Source organism: Aquarana catesbeiana, linkage group LG13 (assembly GCF_042186555.1).
Source record: "Aquarana catesbeiana isolate 2022-GZ linkage group LG13, ASM4218655v1, whole genome shotgun sequence".
Taxonomy (NCBI): Eukaryota; Metazoa; Chordata; class Amphibia; order Anura; family Ranidae; genus Aquarana; species Aquarana catesbeiana.
In genome coordinates this window covers 4,128,759-4,148,690 of record NC_133336.1, presented here as the reverse complement: position 1 = coordinate 4,148,690, position 19,932 = coordinate 4,128,759, and the positions used below count along the sequence as shown (strand labels likewise).

General features: G+C 46.4%; 1 protein-coding gene across 1 annotated transcript in view; it reads left to right on the top strand.

Annotated features, from left to right (window-relative positions):
- Positions 1–18,735, top strand: part of LOC141117284 (protein cornichon homolog 1) — a 35,126-nt gene extending 16,391 nt beyond the window's left edge. The window contains exons 3-5 of the mRNA XM_073610053.1: positions 10,592–10,704; positions 13,423–13,566; positions 18,236–18,735. Coding sequence (XP_073466154.1) covers positions 10,592–10,704; positions 13,423–13,566; positions 18,236–18,263 — 285 coding nt within the window. The 3' untranslated portion in view covers positions 18,264–18,735. The remainder of the gene's footprint in view (positions 1–10,591; positions 10,705–13,422; positions 13,567–18,235) is intronic.
- Positions 18,736–19,932: the final 1,197 nt, after the last annotated feature.

Below are 19,932 nucleotides of genomic sequence, written 5' to 3'. Positions count from 1 at the left end.
TGCCGGACCCACTGATTGGCATTCCGTGTCCAATCAGCCCATGATGGCGCCTCTGGGGACTGTTGCACAAAGTGATGTACAGGTATATGATTTTGCACAATAGAGCCCAGATGCCGCAGTAAATATGTGGTCAGCAAGTGGTTAAATCATATAATATGTATGCCGGACCAGCAGAGAGGAATGGCACCGAGCTTCTACTTCTGTTGGGCCCCTTTCACACAGGCTGTCCGTTTTCTCAGGCGGACCTGATTGGACCATTCATTCACCCCTATGGAGCGACGAACGTCCGCTGGCCCTATCCGATCCAATCCTGTCCACCAAATCCAGACGGATGGAGGTCTTATCTTCCATCTGATCGGATGAAAAGAGACAAGCGGTCCGTTTTCATCGGATCTCCCCATAGAGGAGGGCGGGACTCTGACAGGTCAGTCTCTGCACAGTGATTGGAGGCGGGACTGTCATCCGCCTGCTCAGTGCAGATCAAGGGATCGATATTCCCCCCCCACCCCCGCTGAGCAAGTGGAGTCCGTCAAAATGGATCCGCCCCATGTGAAAGGGGTCTTAGACATTCACACGGACGTGTTAAATCAATAGGCTCATGTGAGAGCCGTGTTTACCCCTCATGTGTACAGGTGTTCTGTACATCCCTGTGCAGGCAGTCCCATTCACAGCGGCTGTACAGACACAGACACTGCTCCCAATTAAAGAACGCAGACCACACATGTTCAGGCTTGGCACCCATATGGATGACAGATTGGGAGCAGTGTCTGTGTCTGTGTAGCCGCTGTGCCCTAGTCTGACATGAATGGGACTGTCTGCACAGGGATGTACACAACACCTATGCATCCCTGTGTGGGGTAAACACTGCCCCCACATGGGCATATGGTGTAGTACACCCATGTGAACAAGGCCTTATGGTACCTGAAGCTGCAGTCACAAGACCATCCTTCTCTCTTCTTCTGTTTACTTCCTGGAGTCACCGTCGTCCTCCCTGGAGTGGTCGCCGTCGTTGTCCTCCTCTCTGGAGTGGTGGTCGTGGTTGTCCTCCTCCCCCCTGGAGTGGTCATCGTCGTCCTCCCCTGGATGTCCACAGTACTGCCTGCTTGATGTGTACACCTCCTGTTTGTGGAGGCGACACTCCTAGCTTCTGGGTCCTCTGTCACTGGCTGCAGAGGCAGTAGGTGAGGGGGGTGGGGGTGCAGTGCCCATGAAGATAACGAGTGGGGAAAGATGTCCGGTCCCCAGGGCAGGAGATGAGCTGTGACTTTGATCCATTACACTGCATGAAGAGGATATCTAGTACACACACCTGCTGAAGCTGCCAGTGAAATCCGCTTCCTGTGATGGGGTGACAACAATGCTGCACTGCTCCTGAATTCAGAGCGGAGTTGTCCCCTCATGGAGACTGTCCCTGCTTGTACTACAGTGGGAGGAGAAGATGTTTAAGGGGGTGTGGCTTATCATGGTCACTGCTGATTGACAAGCTTGTATCTTTTCAGTTGGCACCTGGCCACACCTAGCCCAATCCTCTCCCCCCACTGCCTTTTGCTGAAACCCTCCCAGCGTGATCTGCAGTGTCTGGGAGGGTGGAGCTTACCATCTAAAATAATTAACTCTTTTAGAAGACCAATCATTGCTGGTTCTGTTTTAATTATTGTGGAGATGGAGGACAAGGCTTTTGTATTGTGTACAAAACTCCTCCCTATGTGAGCTGCAGTGTCTGAGAGGGGGGAGGGGAGGGTTTACTTCCACTTTAAATGCATATATTCTGCATTTAAAGTGGAGGTAAACGCCCATCTCTGAATTTGTACCTATAGGTGATCTTATAGTAAATCTTACCTATAGGTAGGGTAAATATCTCCTGATTGTGTACCGTTTAGGAGATATTTACTGTACATGCTGCCTGTGACATCACTAGCGCCTCCCGTGCCGTTCCTTCAGAGACCTGTGCTGTAAATGGCGGGAGTGACGTCATGGCAGTCACAGAGCCGGAGTCCTCGAACCCGGACGGGTGAAGATGGGTGTCTGCAAATCTGACATCTCGGCGCTGGAAGGGCTTCATTTTAAGGTAAGTCTAAAGGGCCGTACACCCAATCGGACTTTTTGACAACAAACATGCAAATTTGCTGTTTTAAGGCAACATCCGACCGCGTGTACGCTCCATCCGACAAACTTTTTCGGTTTTCATCGGACAAATGTTGGCTGTGCGAACAGACAAACTTTCCGGCAACAAAAGTCTTATGGTGCAAAATCCTATCGTGTGTACACAAGTCCATAGGACTCTAGTCCAAAGTACAAACACTCAGAATGCTCAGAACCAATGTAAAAGATCAGACAATAATACAGAAGTTGACCAAAGGGTGGCGGTAAAGAGCTGAAAAACCACGTGATTTGGTGAAAGTTGGCTGAAAAAGTCCTGCCGTGTGTATGCTTAAGTAGTTTACGGCCAACGCCCTTTGTACATAAATTCACGGGAAAGTTTGTACAAAGTCCGATCGTGTGTATGAGGCTTAACATAATATGCTAGTATGTGATGCATACTAGCACATGATGGCATTACCTTGCAGTATTAACTGTCCAGCGGTTCAACCGCTTTACAATTTATTTAAAAAGTTACAAACATTACATAGTGTGTTCTATTATAGAAGTGCAGCAATCCTTTTTTCTGTTCTATGTGAAGCCTCTGGGGGGCGCTGATATAGAAGGTCTGCTGTGTTAATGTTCCGGGTCCGTCACTCATTAGATCGTTCAGAATGCATTTTACAGTTTTATTTCTTCAGTTTTCCTTCATATGTCACTCCGGTCATAAAAACTTTCCTTCCATGTCCTCTCCATAGTTCCCGATCCATTCTATTAACAGGTTATGAGATTGTTCTGCATGATATTAACACGGGGTGTGCAGGGATTAGACTGAACCCCTCCCCCTCTGTCAGGTTAGGTTGTCACCTAATACATGAATACGGCTTATTTATAAAGGGTGCTCTACCAATTATAGTGTTGTGTGTTTTTTTTTTTTTTTTTTTTTATGAAAAAACAGTTTTGCTTTTTATATTTTCTCCTAAAATTGTCTCTTTTAGTAAAGTTGCAAGTTGACCTTTTTTATTTTTATCCTTGTGAATGAGCCTCAAAGTTAAGATCTACTTCCTCTGCCCCCAGCCTGGAACCCCCAGCATGCTCTGGCTGCACATTGGCTTTATTTACACACTTGTGGCCTTAATAATATCTGCTGCATGTTGTGTTTGGAGTGAACTGTGTCCAATGTAATAATGTATTTAGCAAAGTGCAGTAACCCATAGCAACAGGACAGCAAGCTTGGTCCTCCCCTTTATGTCCGAGTCCCCGGTCCCTTTCCTTCCTGAATTCCAGGGAATACAAAACTCTTGTTGTGCGGGGGGGGGGGGGTTGTCATTACTCAATCCCAGGAATGGATATTTTTACACCGTGACGACACCCATCTCCACCGGCTGCATTGTGAACCCCGGAGGTCGGCCGCTGGGCACAGGCTCCAATCAAAGAATTTGAATCTCTCAATGAATGCAAAACATTCCCTGATTGGACATGGTGGAGAGCATGACCTCACCTTTCCCCAGAGTCCAATCACAGAATTCTTTGCATTCACGGAAAACCCACAAAGCATTCTCTGAATGGTGGCCGGCCGACCTCCTGTGTTCACAATGCAGCTGTGTGCAATGGAATCCAGCGGAGATGACTGTAGTAGATGTTTCTATACAGAGATTTCCAGCTTCCAGGGGGATCTGCCAGGTATATTACATACATAATCGGGGGTGTATGTACCGCGAGGCAAGGGGCATCTGTGCCGGGATGATACCTGCAGTTGGCTCTCTTCTAATGGCAATCAGAGCGGCTTACTAGCTTACAAGCAGCGGGATGGGAACAGCTTTGATCGGCTGTTCATAACAGTAAACCAAAAGGGATGACCTTTATTTCAGGTACTTGTATAGCGCCGTCAATTTACACCGCACTTTACACATATATTGTACATTCACATCACCTACCCACATGGAGCTTACACTCTAAGGTCCCCAACTCGCCTTCATACATAGACATATTAGGGCCAATTTAGACCGGAGCCAATTAACCTCCCAGCATGTCTTTGTAGTGTGGGAGGAAACCCACACAGGCACAGGGAGAACATGCAAACTCCAGGCAGGTAGTGTCATGGTTGAGATTTGAACCAGCGACCCTTTTTACTGCTAGGCGAGAGTGCTCCCCACTACACCCCTGTGCTCCCCACTACACCCCTGTGCTCCCCACTACACCCCTGTGCTCCCCACTACACCCCTGTGCTCCCCACTACACCCCTGTGCTCCCCACTACACCCCTGTGCTCCCCACTACACCCCTGTGCTCCCCACTACACCCCTGTGCTCCCCACTACACCCCTGTGCTCCCCACTACACCCCTGTGCTCCCCACTACACCCCTGTGCTCCCCACTACACCCCTGTGCTATCCACTACACCCCTGTGCTATCCACTACACCCCTGTGCTACCCACTACACCCCTGTGCTACCCACTACACCCCTGTGCCACCAACATGACATCACCTTCAGTTTACTCCGGAACCATCAGTGCTATCTTTTTTTTTTTTTTTTTTTCTTAAATCTAAAGCGTTCATAAACGCTGATCTTGGTGTTTTTATTACTTTTAAGGGCAGTGGAGAGATTTTGGGTCTTATAGACCCCTGGATCTCTCCATAAAGAGTACCTGTCACATGCCTATTGCTGTCACAAGGGATGTTTACTTTCCTTGTGACAGAAAAAAATAAAATAACATAAAAGTGTAAAAATGAAAAAAAAAAAAATAAAATGAAAATGCCCCTGTTCTCCCATGTGCGAATACAAAGACGGTCGCACGTGTCAGTCCTGCACGGGCAGTAATTCTAACACCAGACCTCCTCTGTACATCTGAAGTGGTGACCTGTAAAGGCATTTAAAGCCTCGCCTATAGATAGTAAAATTGACTGCGTTTGTCACCGTTGTGCGGGCGGGTGCAATTTAAAAGCAGCCAGGGTGGGACAAATCTAGATGGTGGGGCGCCCAAATTTAGTCTTGCCTAGGGCAGCACAAAACCAAAATACACCACTGTACAAAGATACATTGATCCAAGCGCTGTATAAAATATCTATACCTGGAATTCAATCAAATACCCTCTTCAAGTGGTGCTCGAAGTGTTTTTTACTTTATTGCATTCTCTGCATGACTGCGCAATTGTCATTCAAAGTGTGACAGCACTGAAAGCTGAAAATTGGCCTGGGCAGGAAGAGGGGTAAAAGTGTCCGGTATTAAAGGGGTTAAAAAGATGCAGACCGATGAGGAGAATCTGTATTGTGCCAGAGTAATCAAATCACCGAGCAGAATCTGTGTACCTGGTCATAAAGTGGAACTACTTGGCGTCTGAACACCACAAGCCAAACGCACTATATACAGAGCATCCCAGAAGTATTCACAGTGCTTCACAGTTAAATTCATTATTTTCCTCAATTCTACAAACAATCCCCCATAATGACAACGTGAGAGAAGTTTGTTTGAAATCTTTGCAAATTTATTAAAAATAAAAAAGGAAAAAATCCCCTGTACATGAGTATCACAGACTCCTCCCATGTACATAAGTATCACAGACTCCTCCCATGTACACAAGTATCACAGACTCCTCCCATGTACATAAGTATCACAGACTCCTCCCATGTACACAAGTATCACAGGCTCCTCCGCTGTACACAAGTATCACAGGCTCCTCCGCTGTACACAAGTATCACAGGCTCCTCCCCTGTACACAAGTATCACAGGCTCCTCCCCTGTACACAAGTATCACAGGCTCCTCCCCTGCAGGGGCGGATCCAGAGTCTAGTCTCGGGAGGGGCACTGCCAGAAAATATATTTTTTTGGGGTACATTTATCGGGGAAATGGCTGGTGTTGGCGCTTCAATCATCACGGCACCATGGTTGTTATGGTGTCAGGATGATTGAAGCGCATTATTACCATAATTACATTGTTATAAAAAATTAAATAGTTTAACTCACCATAATGCAGAATCAGTGGGAGCCCCGAGTGTGTCACTTGCCACATCACCTGTCACTAGATGCAGATTGTCACTTGCCACGTCGCCTGTCACCAGATGCAGATTGTCACTTGCCACGTCACCTGCCACGTTGCAGATTGTCATTTGCCATGTCACTTGCCACGTCACCTGCCACGTTGCAGATTGTCATTTGCCATGTCACTTGCCACGTCGCCTGCCACGTTGCGGATTGTCACTTGCCACGTCGCCTGTCACCAGATGCAGATTGTCACTTGCCACGTCGCCTGCCACGTTGCGGATTGTCACTTGCCACGTCGCCTGTCACCAGATGCAGATTTTCACTTGCCACGTTGCGGATTGTCACTTGTCATGTCACTTGCCACATAGCCTGCCACATGTTGCGGATTGTCACTTGCCACCTGCTAAGGTGGTCTCTTGTGTCCCAGAGACAGGCAGCAGAAAGATGATGTAATCTCTCTGCTGCCGCAGCTGCCTGCATGGGGGGGAAGTTGAACTGCAGGGATGCAGGGCGGTGCTGAGAGATGATGTCATCTCTCTGCTCCCCCGCCCACCGGCTCCCTGATTGGTCAGCAGGCAGCAGCCCGCCCACAAACACATTGAGCGGCGGCTCTCCCTCGCCTATGGAGCCGCCCGGCGGCTCCCTCACTTACTCCCTCATTCACCGAGCCGCCCAGCGGCTCCTTCAGTCACCGAGCCGCCCAGCGGCTCTCTTAGTCACGGAGCCGCCCAGCGGCTCTCTCAGTCACCGAGCCGCCCAGCGGCTCCCCCAGTCACCGAGCCGCCCAGCGGCTCCTTCAGTCACCGAGCAGCCCAGCAGCTCTCTTAGTCACCGAGCCGCCCGGCGGCTTTCTCAGTCACGGAGCCACCCGGCGGCTCTCTCACACACCCTGCTCTCAGTCACCTGCATTTCTCGGAGGGGGCAATTGCCCCGTTGCCCCCCCCTGGATCCGCCCCTGCTCCCCTGTACACAAGTATCACAGGCTCCTCCCCTGTACACAAGTATCACAGGCTCCTCCCCTGTACACAAGTATCACAGGCTCCTCCCCTGTACACAAGTATCACAGGCTCCTCCCCTGTACACAAGTATCACAGGCTCCTCCCCTGTACACAAGTATCACAGGCTCCTCCCCTGTACACAAGTATCACAGGCTCCTCCCCTGTACACAAGTATCACAGGCTCCTCCCCTGTACACAAGTATCACAGGCTCCTCCCCTGTACACAAGTATCACAGGCTCCTCCCCTGTACACAAGTATCGCAGACTCCTCCCATGACACTCAGAATTGAGCTCAGGGCCATCCTGTTTCCACTGATCATCCTTGAGATGTTTCTACAACTTGATTGGAGTCCACCTGTGGTACATTCAGGTGATTGGACATGATTTGGAAAGGCACACACCTGTCTATAGAAGGTCCCACAGGTAACAGTGCATGTCAGAGCACAAACCCAGCCATGAAGGCAGCGGAATTGTCTGTAGACCTCCGAGACAGGATTGTATGGAGGCACAGATCGGGGGGAGGGTACAGAAACATTTCTGCAGCATTGAAGGTCCCAATGAGCACAGTGGCCACCATCATCTGTAAATGGAAGAAGTTTGGAACCACCAGGACTCTTCCTGCCGCCCCGGCCAAACTGAGCGATCGGGGGAGGAGGGCCTTAGTCAGGGAGGTGACCAAGAACCCGATGGTCACTCTGACAGAGCTCCAGCATTTCTTTGTGGAGAGAGGAGAACCTTCCTTCTCTGCAGCCCTCCACCAATCAGACAAAATTCTCTGGTCTGGTGAAACAGAGATTGAACTCTTTGGCCTGAATGTCAAGCGTTATGTCTGGAGGAAACCAGGCACCGCTCATCACCTGACCAATACCATCCCTACTGTGAAGCATGGTGGTGGCAGCATCATGCTGTGGGGATGTTTTTCAGCGGCAGGAACTGGGAGACTAGTCAGGATGGAGGGAAAGCTGAATGCAGCAATGTACAGAGACATCCTTGATAAAAAAAAAAAAACCTGCTCTATACCTCAGACTGGGGGTGAAGGTTTATCCTCCAACAGAACAACGACCCTAAGCACACAGCCAAGATAACAAAGGAGTGGCTACGGGACAACACTGTGAATGTCTTTGAGTGGCCCAGCCAGAGCCCAGACTTGAACCTGATTGAACATCTCTGGAGAGATCTGAAAATGGCTGTACACCGACACTCCCCATCCAACCTGATGGAGCTGGAGAGGTCCTACAAAGAAGAATGGGAGAAACTGTCCAAAAATAGGTGTGCCAAGCTTGTAGCATCATACTCAACAAGACTTGAGGCTGTAATTGGTGCCAAAGGAGCTTCACCAAAGTATTGAGCAAAGGCTGTGATACTTATGTACATGGGAGGAGCCTGTGATACTCATGTACATGGGAGGAGCCTGTGATACTTATGTACATGGGAGGAGCCTGTGATACTTGTGTACATGGGAGGAGCCTGTGATACTTATGTACATGGGAGGAGCCTGTGATACTTATGTACATGGGAGGAGCCTGTGATACTTATGTACATGGGAGAAGCCTGTGATACTTATGTACATGGGAGGAGCCTGTGATACTTATGTACATGGGAGGAGCCTGTGATACTTGTGTACATGGGAGGAGCCTGTGATACTTGTGTACATGGGAGGAGTCTGTGATACTTGTGTACATGGGAGGAGTCTGTGATACTTGTGTACATGGGAGGAGTCTGATACTTGTGTACATGGGAGGAGCCTGTGATACTTGTGTACATGGGAGGAGCCTGTGATACTTACAGTAGATATAAAAAGTCTACACACCCCTCATGTTAAAATGTCAGGTTTCTGTGATGGAAAAAAATGAGACAAAGATAAATCATTTCAGAACTTTTTCCACCTTTTAATGTGACCCATAAACTGTACAACTCAGGAGAACAACAAACTGAAATCTTTTACTTGGAGGGAAGTAAAAAAAAAAAAAAAGACCTAAAAAAATCAGGTCACATAAGTGTGCACACCCCTTACACTAATACTTTGGTGAAGCCCCTTTTGATGTTATTCCAGCTCTCAGTCTTTTTGGGGAGGAGTCTATCCGCATGGCACATTCTGACTTGGCAATATTTGCCCGCTCTTTTTTGCAAAAACACTCCAAATCTGTCAGATTGGGAGGGCATCTCCTGTGCCCAGCCCTCTTCACATCACCCCACAGATCTTCAATGGGATTCAGGTCTGGGCTCTGGCTGGGCCATTCCAAACCTTTAATCTTCTGGTGAAGCCATTGCTTTGTTGATTTGGATGGATGTTTTGGGTCGTTGTCATGATAAAAGATGAAGTTCCTCTTCATGTTCAGCTTTCTAGCAGAAGCCTGAAGGTTTTGTGCCAATATTGACCGGTATTTGCAACTGTTCACAATTCCCTCTACCTTGACTAAAGTCCTTGTACAGTTTATGGGTCACATTAAAAGAGGAAAAAGTTCTGAAATTATTTCTTTGTCTCTTTTTTTTTTTTTTACTTCACAGAATCCTGACATTTTACATACCCCCGACCCCCCCCCCCCCCCCCCCGACCCCCCCCCCCCGGGGTGTGTAGACTTTTTATATGAAGCGCTGTGAATACTTTCCGGATGCACTGTAATTCGTTTTTTATATTCAAAGCAAACTCGTCCCCCCTCCCCATCCATCCATCCTTCCTTGTTTTCATGCTTTATTTTGTTGCGAGACCACTTTGAACCCCCCCACCCCCCCAAAGCATTTCTGGCTGTGGCCATCTTGAGTAAGGGCAGATGATTCATGTAACATTTACTTCCTGGAATTCACCTGCCCTGAGTTCAGGCACAAGGTTTGTGCTTAGCTGAGAAATCCCCTCCCCCTCCTTAATACTCCGGGGATTTATGACCTCATTTGCCTAGGCATGGAAACCAGGAAGTACCTAAAGAAATGTAAAACCTATAAATATGATACTTTCCTATCGACTTACTAATGTCAGCAGCTTGAGGATTCATATAGTCAATGTGGATGGAGAGAGTGAAGCTTCACCTATTTATATTTGGCTCCCTTTTGCCTTGTAAATGTAGCTGAAGTTTTATTTTTTATGTTGGTGAGTAAAGAAGTGAAAATTATTCTTTTGATCTGCCAGTTTCTGTTCTCTAGAAGTCCTTCCTTTTAATAGGGCGACCCCCCCCCCCCCCCCCCCCCAGCTTCCAAAGCTGCAGGACACTGGTCACCCCCCCATCCTCTGCCATCAGGGGGGCTCAAAAAAAACACCGGATATTAGTGACATGATGTGTTCTGTGTTTTTTATTTTGCTTTTAGTTATAATCTAAAACAAATTGGAAGGCAGAGGAAAGTTTTTTTTTGTTTTTTTTGGCAGGGGGTGGGGGGTGCAGGGAATACATGGGGGGGGGGGGGGGGTTGGGGGTGCAGGGAATACATGGGGGGGAGGTAGCCCTGTGTGTATATATGTAGGGTGTCCCTGTATACAGGTGGGCTCTGTACATGTCTGTCCATGTAACACTTCTTCTTTCTGTTTTGTCGTTTTTCTTGCAGCTTGTCCTTCCAGAGTATCTCATCCATGCATTCTTCTGTGTCATGTTTCTATGTGCCGCGGAATGGCTCACTCTCAGTTTAAACATGCCGCTGCTGGCGTATCATATCTGGAGGTAATATTTCACTCGTTGCTATCGGCGTTTTAAAAAGGGGATCTCTTTAGGGCTCCCTCACACTTGCTTTGGTCTCCGAAGAGCAATCTGTGATTGGATCTCTCTTTAGAGCGCATTTGGCAAGTGGTGAGGGGAGGTTGTATGGCTGCCTCCACCACCTGCTCTAACCCCCCTGGGCCCTGCACTTAGTACACCACAACCATGCACATTGCACCAGAATGTGGGGCGCTTGCAGAGTGACGGGGTGTATAAATTCTGCATATGTACACCACCTGCTGCCCCCCGCAGTTAAAGGGGGCACTCGGGGGAAGGGTTACTGTCCCTCAGTCATTAGTGTGAATGAGCCCTTAAAGCGGATCTTTACTGCTTGAGCACCACTAACCAAAAATGCTATTTAATGCATTTTTTGATAATCTAAGAAAAATCCCACCCATTCATCCATGTCTCTATGGTTTAAAGTGATTGTAAACCCACAAGAAAAAAAAAAAGACCTGCAAGACAAATGCATAATGAGCTAGTATGCACAGCATACTAGCTCATTATGTAATGCTCACCTGAGATTGAAGCCCTCACTGCGGTGCCCGTACACCACACCGGCCAGTGACATTTCTCCCCAGAGTTACTTCCGGGTATCGCGGTTCCAGCGCTGTGATTGGCCGGAGTCGCAATGACGTCACTCCCGTGCATGGGAGCTGCCGGTAACAGCACACTCACTGAAGCTGACAACACGTACTGCCATTGCTTCAGTGTGCATGTGCCGATGACGTTGGCACATTCAGATACAGGGGATATCTCCTAAACCTAAAAAGGTTTAGGAGATATCCGGGGTAGCTACAGGTGAGCCTTATTATAGGCTTTCCTGTAGCAAAAAGTGGTCTGTAAGGGTTTACAAACACTTTAGTTTGTTGCAAAACACCCTACTAGCATTTCTGCCCATAGTCATCTTGAGTAAGGGCAAATGATTCATATAACATTTACTTCCTGGAATCCATCTGCCCTTATCTGAGTTATGCATGCGGGAGAGTGTGCTTAGCTGAGAAAACCTCTCCTCCTCCTCCTCTCCTCCACTCCTGAAGACTCCTGGGATGTATGACATGACTAGGCAAGAAACCAGGAAGTAACGTAAGAAATAGGAAAGTATAAAACAAGTGAATATGATCTATTTACTAATGTTAGTAGGATGAGGATTAAAAATAATCATTGTTTATCGGGAGAGTGAAGTTCCACTTTAAAATGACACTAAACTGCAGTTAGAAAAAAAAAATCTCTTCCAGTCTTTATTCTGAACTGATAAGTCCCTTCAGTTGCTGATGTGACTTCCTGTTGGAGGGTGTCTATGTCTGTTCTCTATGATCTACTGTATGTAGAAATGAAGCCTCCCTCTCCCTGAGATGTGTGTGTATATAGAGCAGTTCATATCACTGCCACTAAATGCATTGCTTCTTCCAAACAGAGGAAAGGAGAGGTGAGGGAGGAAAGGAGAGGTGAGGGAGGAAAGGAGAGGTGAGGGAGGAAAGGCGAGGTGGAGAGGTGAGGGAGGGAAAGGCGAGGTGGAGAGGTGAGGGAGGGAAAGGCGAGGTGGAGAGGTGAGGGAGGGAAAGGCGAGGTGGAGAGGTGAGGGAGGGAAAGGCAAGGCAAAGCAAGGTGGAGAGGTGAGGGAGGGAAAGGCGAGGTGGAGAGGCGAGGTGGAGAGGTGAGGGAGGGAGAGGCGAGGGAGGGAGAGGCGAGGTGGAGAGGTGAGGGAGGGAGAGGTGAGGGATGAAAGGCGAGGTGGAGAGGGGAGGGAAAGGCGAGGTGGAGAGGTGAGGGAGGGAAAGGCGAGGTGGAGAGGTGAGGTGAGTTGGGAGAGGAGAGGTGAGGGAGGGAAAGGCGAGGTGGAGAGGTGAGGGAGGGAAAGGCGAGGTGGAGAGGTGAGGGAGGGAAAGGAGAGGTGAGGGAGGGAAAGGCGAGGTGGAGAGGTGAGGGAGGGAAAGGCGAGGTGGAGAGGTGAGGGAGGGAAAGGCGAGGTGGAGAGGTGAGGGAGGGAAAGGCGAGGTGGAGAGGTGAGGGAGGGAAAGGCGAGGTGGAGAGGTGAGGGAGGGAAAGGCGAGGTGGAGAGGTGAGGGAGGGAAAGGCGAGGTGGAGAGGTGAGGGAGGGAAAGGCGAGGTGGAGAGGTGAGGGAGGGAAAGGCGAGGTGGAGAGGTGAGGGAGGGAAAGGCGAGGTGGAGAGGTGAGGGAGGGAAAGGCGAGGTGGAAAGGTGAGGTGGAGAGGTGAGGAAGGAGAGGTGAGGGAGGAAAGGTGAGGTGAGTTGGGAGAGGAGAGGTGAGGGAGGAAAGGTGAGGGAGGAAAGGCGAGGTGGAGAGGTGAGGGAGGAAAGGTGATGTGGAGAGGTGAGGTGAGTTGGGAGAGGAGAGGTGAGGGAGGAAAGGAGAGGTTTGGGAGCTCATGGAGGATGTTACAAGGATGCAGATAATTACAATAAGAAACAATTTCATGAAACAGATTCCGGGTCCATTAAATAAGTGAATGTGTTTTGGATTCTTTTTAGAGTATTTTTTAATGTCACTTTTAGACGTCAAGCCTCAACCTAACTAACTAAAAATGCTCCCCTCCCCCCTCCTAGCGCTTTTAGAATATACTGGGTGTATATTACAATCTTGTTTCAGTATAATAATAAAAAAATTAAAAAGTTTTCTTTGCACAGCCTAATTTTTTGCATTATTTTTCTGTTTTTCAGGTATATGAGCCGGCCGGTGATGAGCGGACCCGGCCTGTATGATCCCACCACTATAATGAATGCAGATATTCTGGCATACTGTCAGAAGGAAGGATGGTGTAAACTAGCTTTTTACCTTCTCTCATTTTTCTACTATCTTTATGGGTAAGTTGTGTTCAGTCCTCTTCCTCTATTAGGAGTGCATTGCTTTGATTTTAAAGTGTTTCTAAAGGCAGAAGGTGCATTCTGCCTCTAGAACGTCCTCCCGCCGCCGATTTAAAAGTGATCTCATGGCGAATCTGCTGCAGAGACCACTTTTATCTATAAGCGGACCGCCCGATGAAGAAGAGGATACCGAGGGTTATGGTAGCTATCTGCTGCCATCACAACGATATTCCTCTTCAAAGTAACAACATAAAACGATGGCGGGCGCTCCTCTGTAAGTGGTTAAAATCCTCTTAAGCCAAAATATTTCATGATGATGTGATGGAAAACCTTCGTCTTGTGTTGGTGCTGCTGGACCTGAATATTAAAAGGAGAAAGAGAAAACCTGCGCTATCAAGCAAAAAATTAATATAGCTGCAGCTGCAACAAAACCACAAATATCAATGAGGTGAAAAATTACATACAAAGAAAAAATTGTGCGCTTGCATTAGATATTTAAATCTATATTACTACATGATTATCATAAGTAGATAAACAAATAAATAAAAAACACCATCAAAGTTAATTGTGAGTGATTTAGAAAGTCGCTGTGCTACAGAGCAAACAGCGACATGTAAGTCAAATACTAATATTGACCATTGCATACATATAAACCAACAATAAAGTTATAAACTGGTGTGCAAAAAAGAAAAAACAAAAAAAACAAAGGTTATTCCACCCAAGTGCAAAGTCATAAGTGAAAAAGTTCAAAATTGCATCCTGAGTCGCAGGAAAAACGCATATCCAAAGTTCATGAATTGTATTCCTCAGTGTGTATAAAGGAATAAGAGGACGTGAAGGGACCTCCAACCACCAGTGGATCCGAAGGTTGATAATAGATGTATCCTTACCAGACACGTTGGACCTCCTTTATAGCAAGGTCTTAGGCTCGATTCACACCTATGCAGTTTTAGTGCTTTTTGCATTTTGCAGATTTGCACTACAGAACATTTAACATGGTTTTCTATGGGTCACGTTCTGTAGTGCAAAATGCAAAAAGCACTAAAAATGCATAGGTGTGAATCCAGCCTTAGAAGCATGCAGATTTAGCCCTCTGCAGGGACAGTAGATGTCAGCTCACCACACAGCTGGAGATGGTTCCGACACTTCCGCATTGATGTAAACTCTCCCTCGTTTGGACTCGTAGGTAAAGAAGGGGAGAAAGAAAAAACTCCAATGGTATAGTATGTAAAAAAAGGGGAATTTTATTGCCTCAGACAACTAGGCATCTTTAAAACATCCAAAACATAAAAATATAAAAACAACAGAGACGCCCGTGCTAGGTTACATGGGGCTCCATGACGATCTGGCGTACACAGTGGACCTGAATATTAGAATGCTGATTGGATCAGCGGGTTGCAGTTCTTTTTGTTGTACTGAGCTGTAATAGGATAGGGTGGGATTTCACACCAGGCTGTAGTTATCAGTCCTACTTATCCCCGTCCTGATCTGTGCTCAGTAGCTCCGGGTGATATGACCGAGGGGAATGCGCTTAGTAAATGAAGATTTGTGGTCATCGCCCCTATTTAGACCCACCAATGGACCCAGTGGGAAGTCTGTACACCCAGCAGGCAGTGATGTGGGCACCCAGGGAAGGACCCTCTGCAGTGTGAGGAAGCAGACTCTGTACCTGGCGTGTCACCTGTCCCCACTGATTCAGGTAATACATACATACAAAGCCACCAAAACAAATCCGTTCAGAAATGAAGTTCCGTGTAATAAAATGGAAGGACACAGAAAAAGTATTGAACACATGAAGAAAGGGAGGTGCAAACAGGCATGGAAAGCAAAGACACCAGCTGAAATATATCAGTAATTAGAAAGCAATCCTGCCCCTTGTCGGGGCAAATGAATATCAGCTGGTTCAGTCTCACCTGATGGCCTATAAAAAGGTGTCTCATTACCGAGGTGTCACACAAGAAACATCTCATGATGGGTAAAAGCAAAGAGCTCTCTCAAGAGTTTCCCAACCTTATTGCTGCAAAACATACTGATGGCATTGGTTACAGAAGGATTTCTAACTTCTGAATGTTCCAGTGAGCACTGTTGGGGCCATAATCCGGAAGTGGAAAGAACATAATTTCACCATAAACCGGCCACCACCAGGTGCTCCTCACAAGATTTCTGACAGAGGAGTGAGAAGAATTATCAGAAGAATTGTCCAAGGGCCAAGGAGCACTTGTGGAGAGCTTCAGAAAGACCTGGAATTATCAGGTACACAATAAGTAATGCCCTCACCCGCCATGGCCTGTATGCACGCTCACCACACAACACTCCATTGCTGAAGAAGAAGCATGGTGAAGCTCAGGTAAAGTTTGCTGCACAACATTTAGACAAGCCTGTGAAATACGGGGAGAATATAGTCTGGTCAGAGGAGACCAACATTGAACCCTTTGGATGCCATAATACACACCATGTTTGGAGGTCACATCACCCCAAAAACACCCCCATACCAACAGTGAGGTTTGTAGGCGAGGACATCCTGGTGGGGGCGGGGCTGTTTTTCGGCATACGGTACTGGCAAACTTCATATCATTGAAGGAAGGAGGAATGGTGATAAAAATCTGCTGCCATCTACCAGGATGATGAAGATGAAACGAGGGCGGGCATCTCGGGAGGACATCTCAGGAGGACATCTCAGGAGGACATCTCGGGAGGACATTTCGGGACAATCATCCCAAACACAAAGCCAAGGAGAAAGAAAATAAAGCTGCTAGAATGGCCCATCCAATGACCTGACTCGAATCCAAAAGAAAATCTTTGGAAAGAAATAAAGATCAGAGTCCATAGAAGAGGCCCACAGAACCTTCAAGATCTGAAGACCAAAATCACACCTGAGCAACGCATGCAACTCGTTTCTCCATACAGGAGGCAGAGTCTTGAAGCCGTCATCACCAACAAAGGATTTTGTACCAAGTATTAAATACATTGGATTTGTTTTGTTGTCTTTGTATGGATTGGATGAGTTGTCATTGACATGTGGGGAACATTTCATGTCAATATCGCCTCTACCAATAGATTTACCGAGAAAAATGGTGATGGGTTCAATACTTATTTTACCCGCTCTGTGTATATATAGATGTGTGTGTATATGTATGTATGTATGTGTGTGTGTGTGTGTATATATATATATATTATGTAGATTCTTATTTTTTTTTTTATTTGCAGCTTTTTACATTCCTTTATAAGCTCACAAACATGAGAAAACATGCAGTATATTGGTAGTTGTATGGCGCTGCCGATTTGTGTCGCACTTTACATACATTTGGCACATTTGCATCAATCCTTGCCCCAAAGGAGCTTACAATCTAGGGCCCCCTTACTCGCATTCATACACATAGTAAGAATAGATTTTTTTTTTTCCTAGCGCTGCTTGCCATAAATCGTCTTTTTTTTTTTTTTTTTCGTTATCATAAATGTGTAAGCAAATTTATTTTGCTAGTTTTATAAAGCTCAACTCCATTTCCTCTCCTCCCCCGAGTACGTAGTCAGCTGCCAACACACCCGCAGCAGTGATCTTGAAAATTTTTTCTTCTATCCTCATAAAGTAACTTTTGACATAATTGCTTTCCGTTCAATCACCACTTTGCTGCTGATGTCATTTCCTGAATCTCGATGCCTCCTGATTTTTTGGGTCTTGTATGGTTTCTAGGCTGCCAGGGGCCGTTCTGTGGGAGGGGAAGCACTGAGGAAGTGATTGTAAAGTTTTATTTAAAAATAACAAACATGTCATACTTGCCTCCTCTGTAATGGTTTTGCACAGAACAGCCCAGATCCTCCTCTTCTCAGGTCCCTTTTCATTGCTCCTGGCCCCTCCCCCCCTGTCAAGTGCCCCCCATAGCCAGCAGCTTCCTATGGGGGCACCCAAGCCGAGCTGCAGCTCCGTGTGGCCATTCAGACACAGAGCTGCCATTCGGCCCCACCCTTCTCTCTCCTGATTGGCTAACTCACTTTGATAGGTTTGGGAGCCAATGGCTCAGCTGCTGTGTCTCAGCCAATCGACAGGGAGAGTCTCAGACGGCTGAGGGACTCGTGGACATCGCTGGAGAGACATGGGGCTCAGGTAAGTATTAGGGGGTGCTGGGGAGGCTGCTGCACACAAAAGGCTTTTTATCCTAAGAGCCATTTCACACGGGACGCAGGCCGTTTTAGCGGTGTTGAGCGGGGCACTTTAAACCCCAAAGAAGGAATTAACAAGGGTTAAAAGCAGCGCTCGCGCAGCGCTGCCAATTGATTTCAGTGGCTCCCGCGCCACCCCAAAGATGCTGCTTGCACGACTTTTTTTTTTTCTGTCCTGCAAGCGCACCGCCCCCAGTGTGAATGAAAGCACTCGGGGGCTCTCACACTGGGGGGGGGGCTTGAGAGGTGCTTTTCAGGCGCTATTTTTAGTGCTAAAACACCTGAAAAGCACCTTCAGTGTCAAAGGGGTCTTAATGCATAGAATGCCTTGGGATAAAAAAGCTTCTGACTTTACAATTCCTTTAATCATGTTTACAAAGTTGGAGTTCTGCTTTTATTCCTGGCCATTATAGGTTGGACTTGATGGACTTGTCTCTTTTTTTAACCTCACCTACTATGTAACTATGTAATCATTTTAAAACTACATTTTCTTTTTTTTTCCTCCTTTCAGCATGATTTACGTCTTGGTGAGCTCATAAGGACGCTGAAGACTCCGCCGGCTCCAGCTATTTGCATGCAAACTATAAACATTATAGGCAATTGATCCGACAAGGTCCCACTACAATGGCCAACGAGTCCCCGGAAGACCTCGAGTGGGGAAACACTACTTCCCGGGTTCTAACACATCCAGTTTTGTGAAGATGGGAAGTTTTTTTTATTTTTTTTTTTTGTTTGATGAAGACTGGGAAATTTATGTATATTTATCATTCTTTCAAAAGTTGTCTTTTCCCGCAAATTTACTTGCTGCTTTTTCTTATGTACCCTCCTATATCTATATATCCTTTTTATTTTTATTTTTTTATTTTTTTTTTCCTTTTTGCAAGTCATCTTGCAGCATTGTTAGAGCAACAAGGCCAGACACGGGCCGCAGGAAACGTTCTCATCTGAGTGACTGCCACACAGAATTTACAACCCTGTAATTTTGGAATAAACTCCTTGCTGTTGATTTTACCTCTCCATAGCATCCCCTGATTGATGGGACTAGATGGTGTACAATGGTATTGGGGGTATGGATGCTGTGTTTTTGGGTTCCACGCTCTGCTTTCAGGTGCCAAGTTTACTTGTGGAGTTCAGCCTTTCTGAATTGGGGTTTCCCCCTGAGGTTTCTAAGGGCTCTGCGATCGATAAGCAGATTGGTGGACAGTGAAGATAGCAGATCAGTGTAAGGGGTCACTTCTATATGGACCACCAATGTTGGAGGACATGCATTTTTTTCCTTTCTTTTAGCTTTTATTATTTTCTTTTAGTTTTTCATATTTCTTTTCTTTTTCATATTTCTTTTCTTTTTCATATTTCTTTTCTTTTTTTTCCATATTTCTTTTCTTCTTTTTCATTTTTTTTTCTTTCATATTTTCTTTTTCATATTTATTTTCTTTTTCATATTTCTTATCTTTAAGAGCAGCACTCCAATTACCTAAGCATTTAGTGAAAAATATTAATATCGGGCAGTGAAAAGACTCCTATATTTGATAGTCCAAGGACTGCTCTAATGATGGTGTCCAAAACAAGAAAGTGAACAAATGTTGCCAACAATATAGCAATGTAACTGTGTTTTTAAAACATTAAGTATCAATATCTGAAAAGAAGCATTCCCATGTAGTATAGTCCACAAACTGCTGTAAATGTTAAATTGCCGATCGTTTCATCTGCTGAGGATTTAATTCCTCTTGTGTGTGCCGATATGATCTCTATAACCTGAGATCCACCTGATCTGATAAGCGGCGCTGTTTGCTTTTGATTATTGATGAACAGAATATCATCCTCTAAAATGTTTTTTCTGATGTCTCATGAAGTTTTGGATATAACATTTACAGCAGTTTGTGGACTATACTACATGGGAATGCTTATTTTCAGATATTGCTGCTAAAGGTTTTAAAAATACAGTTACATTGTTGGCAACATTTGTTCACTTTCTTGTTTTAGACACTATCATTAGAGCAGTCCTTAGACTATCAAATATAGGAGTCTTTTCACTGCCCAATATTCATTTTTTTCACTGAGGCTTCATGCAGGGGCGGATCCAGAGTCTAGTCTCGGGAGGGGCACTGCCAGAAAATATATTTTTTGGGGTACATCTATCGGGGAAATGGCTGGTGTTGGTGCTTCAATCATCACGGCACCATGGTTGTTATGGTGTCAGGATGATTG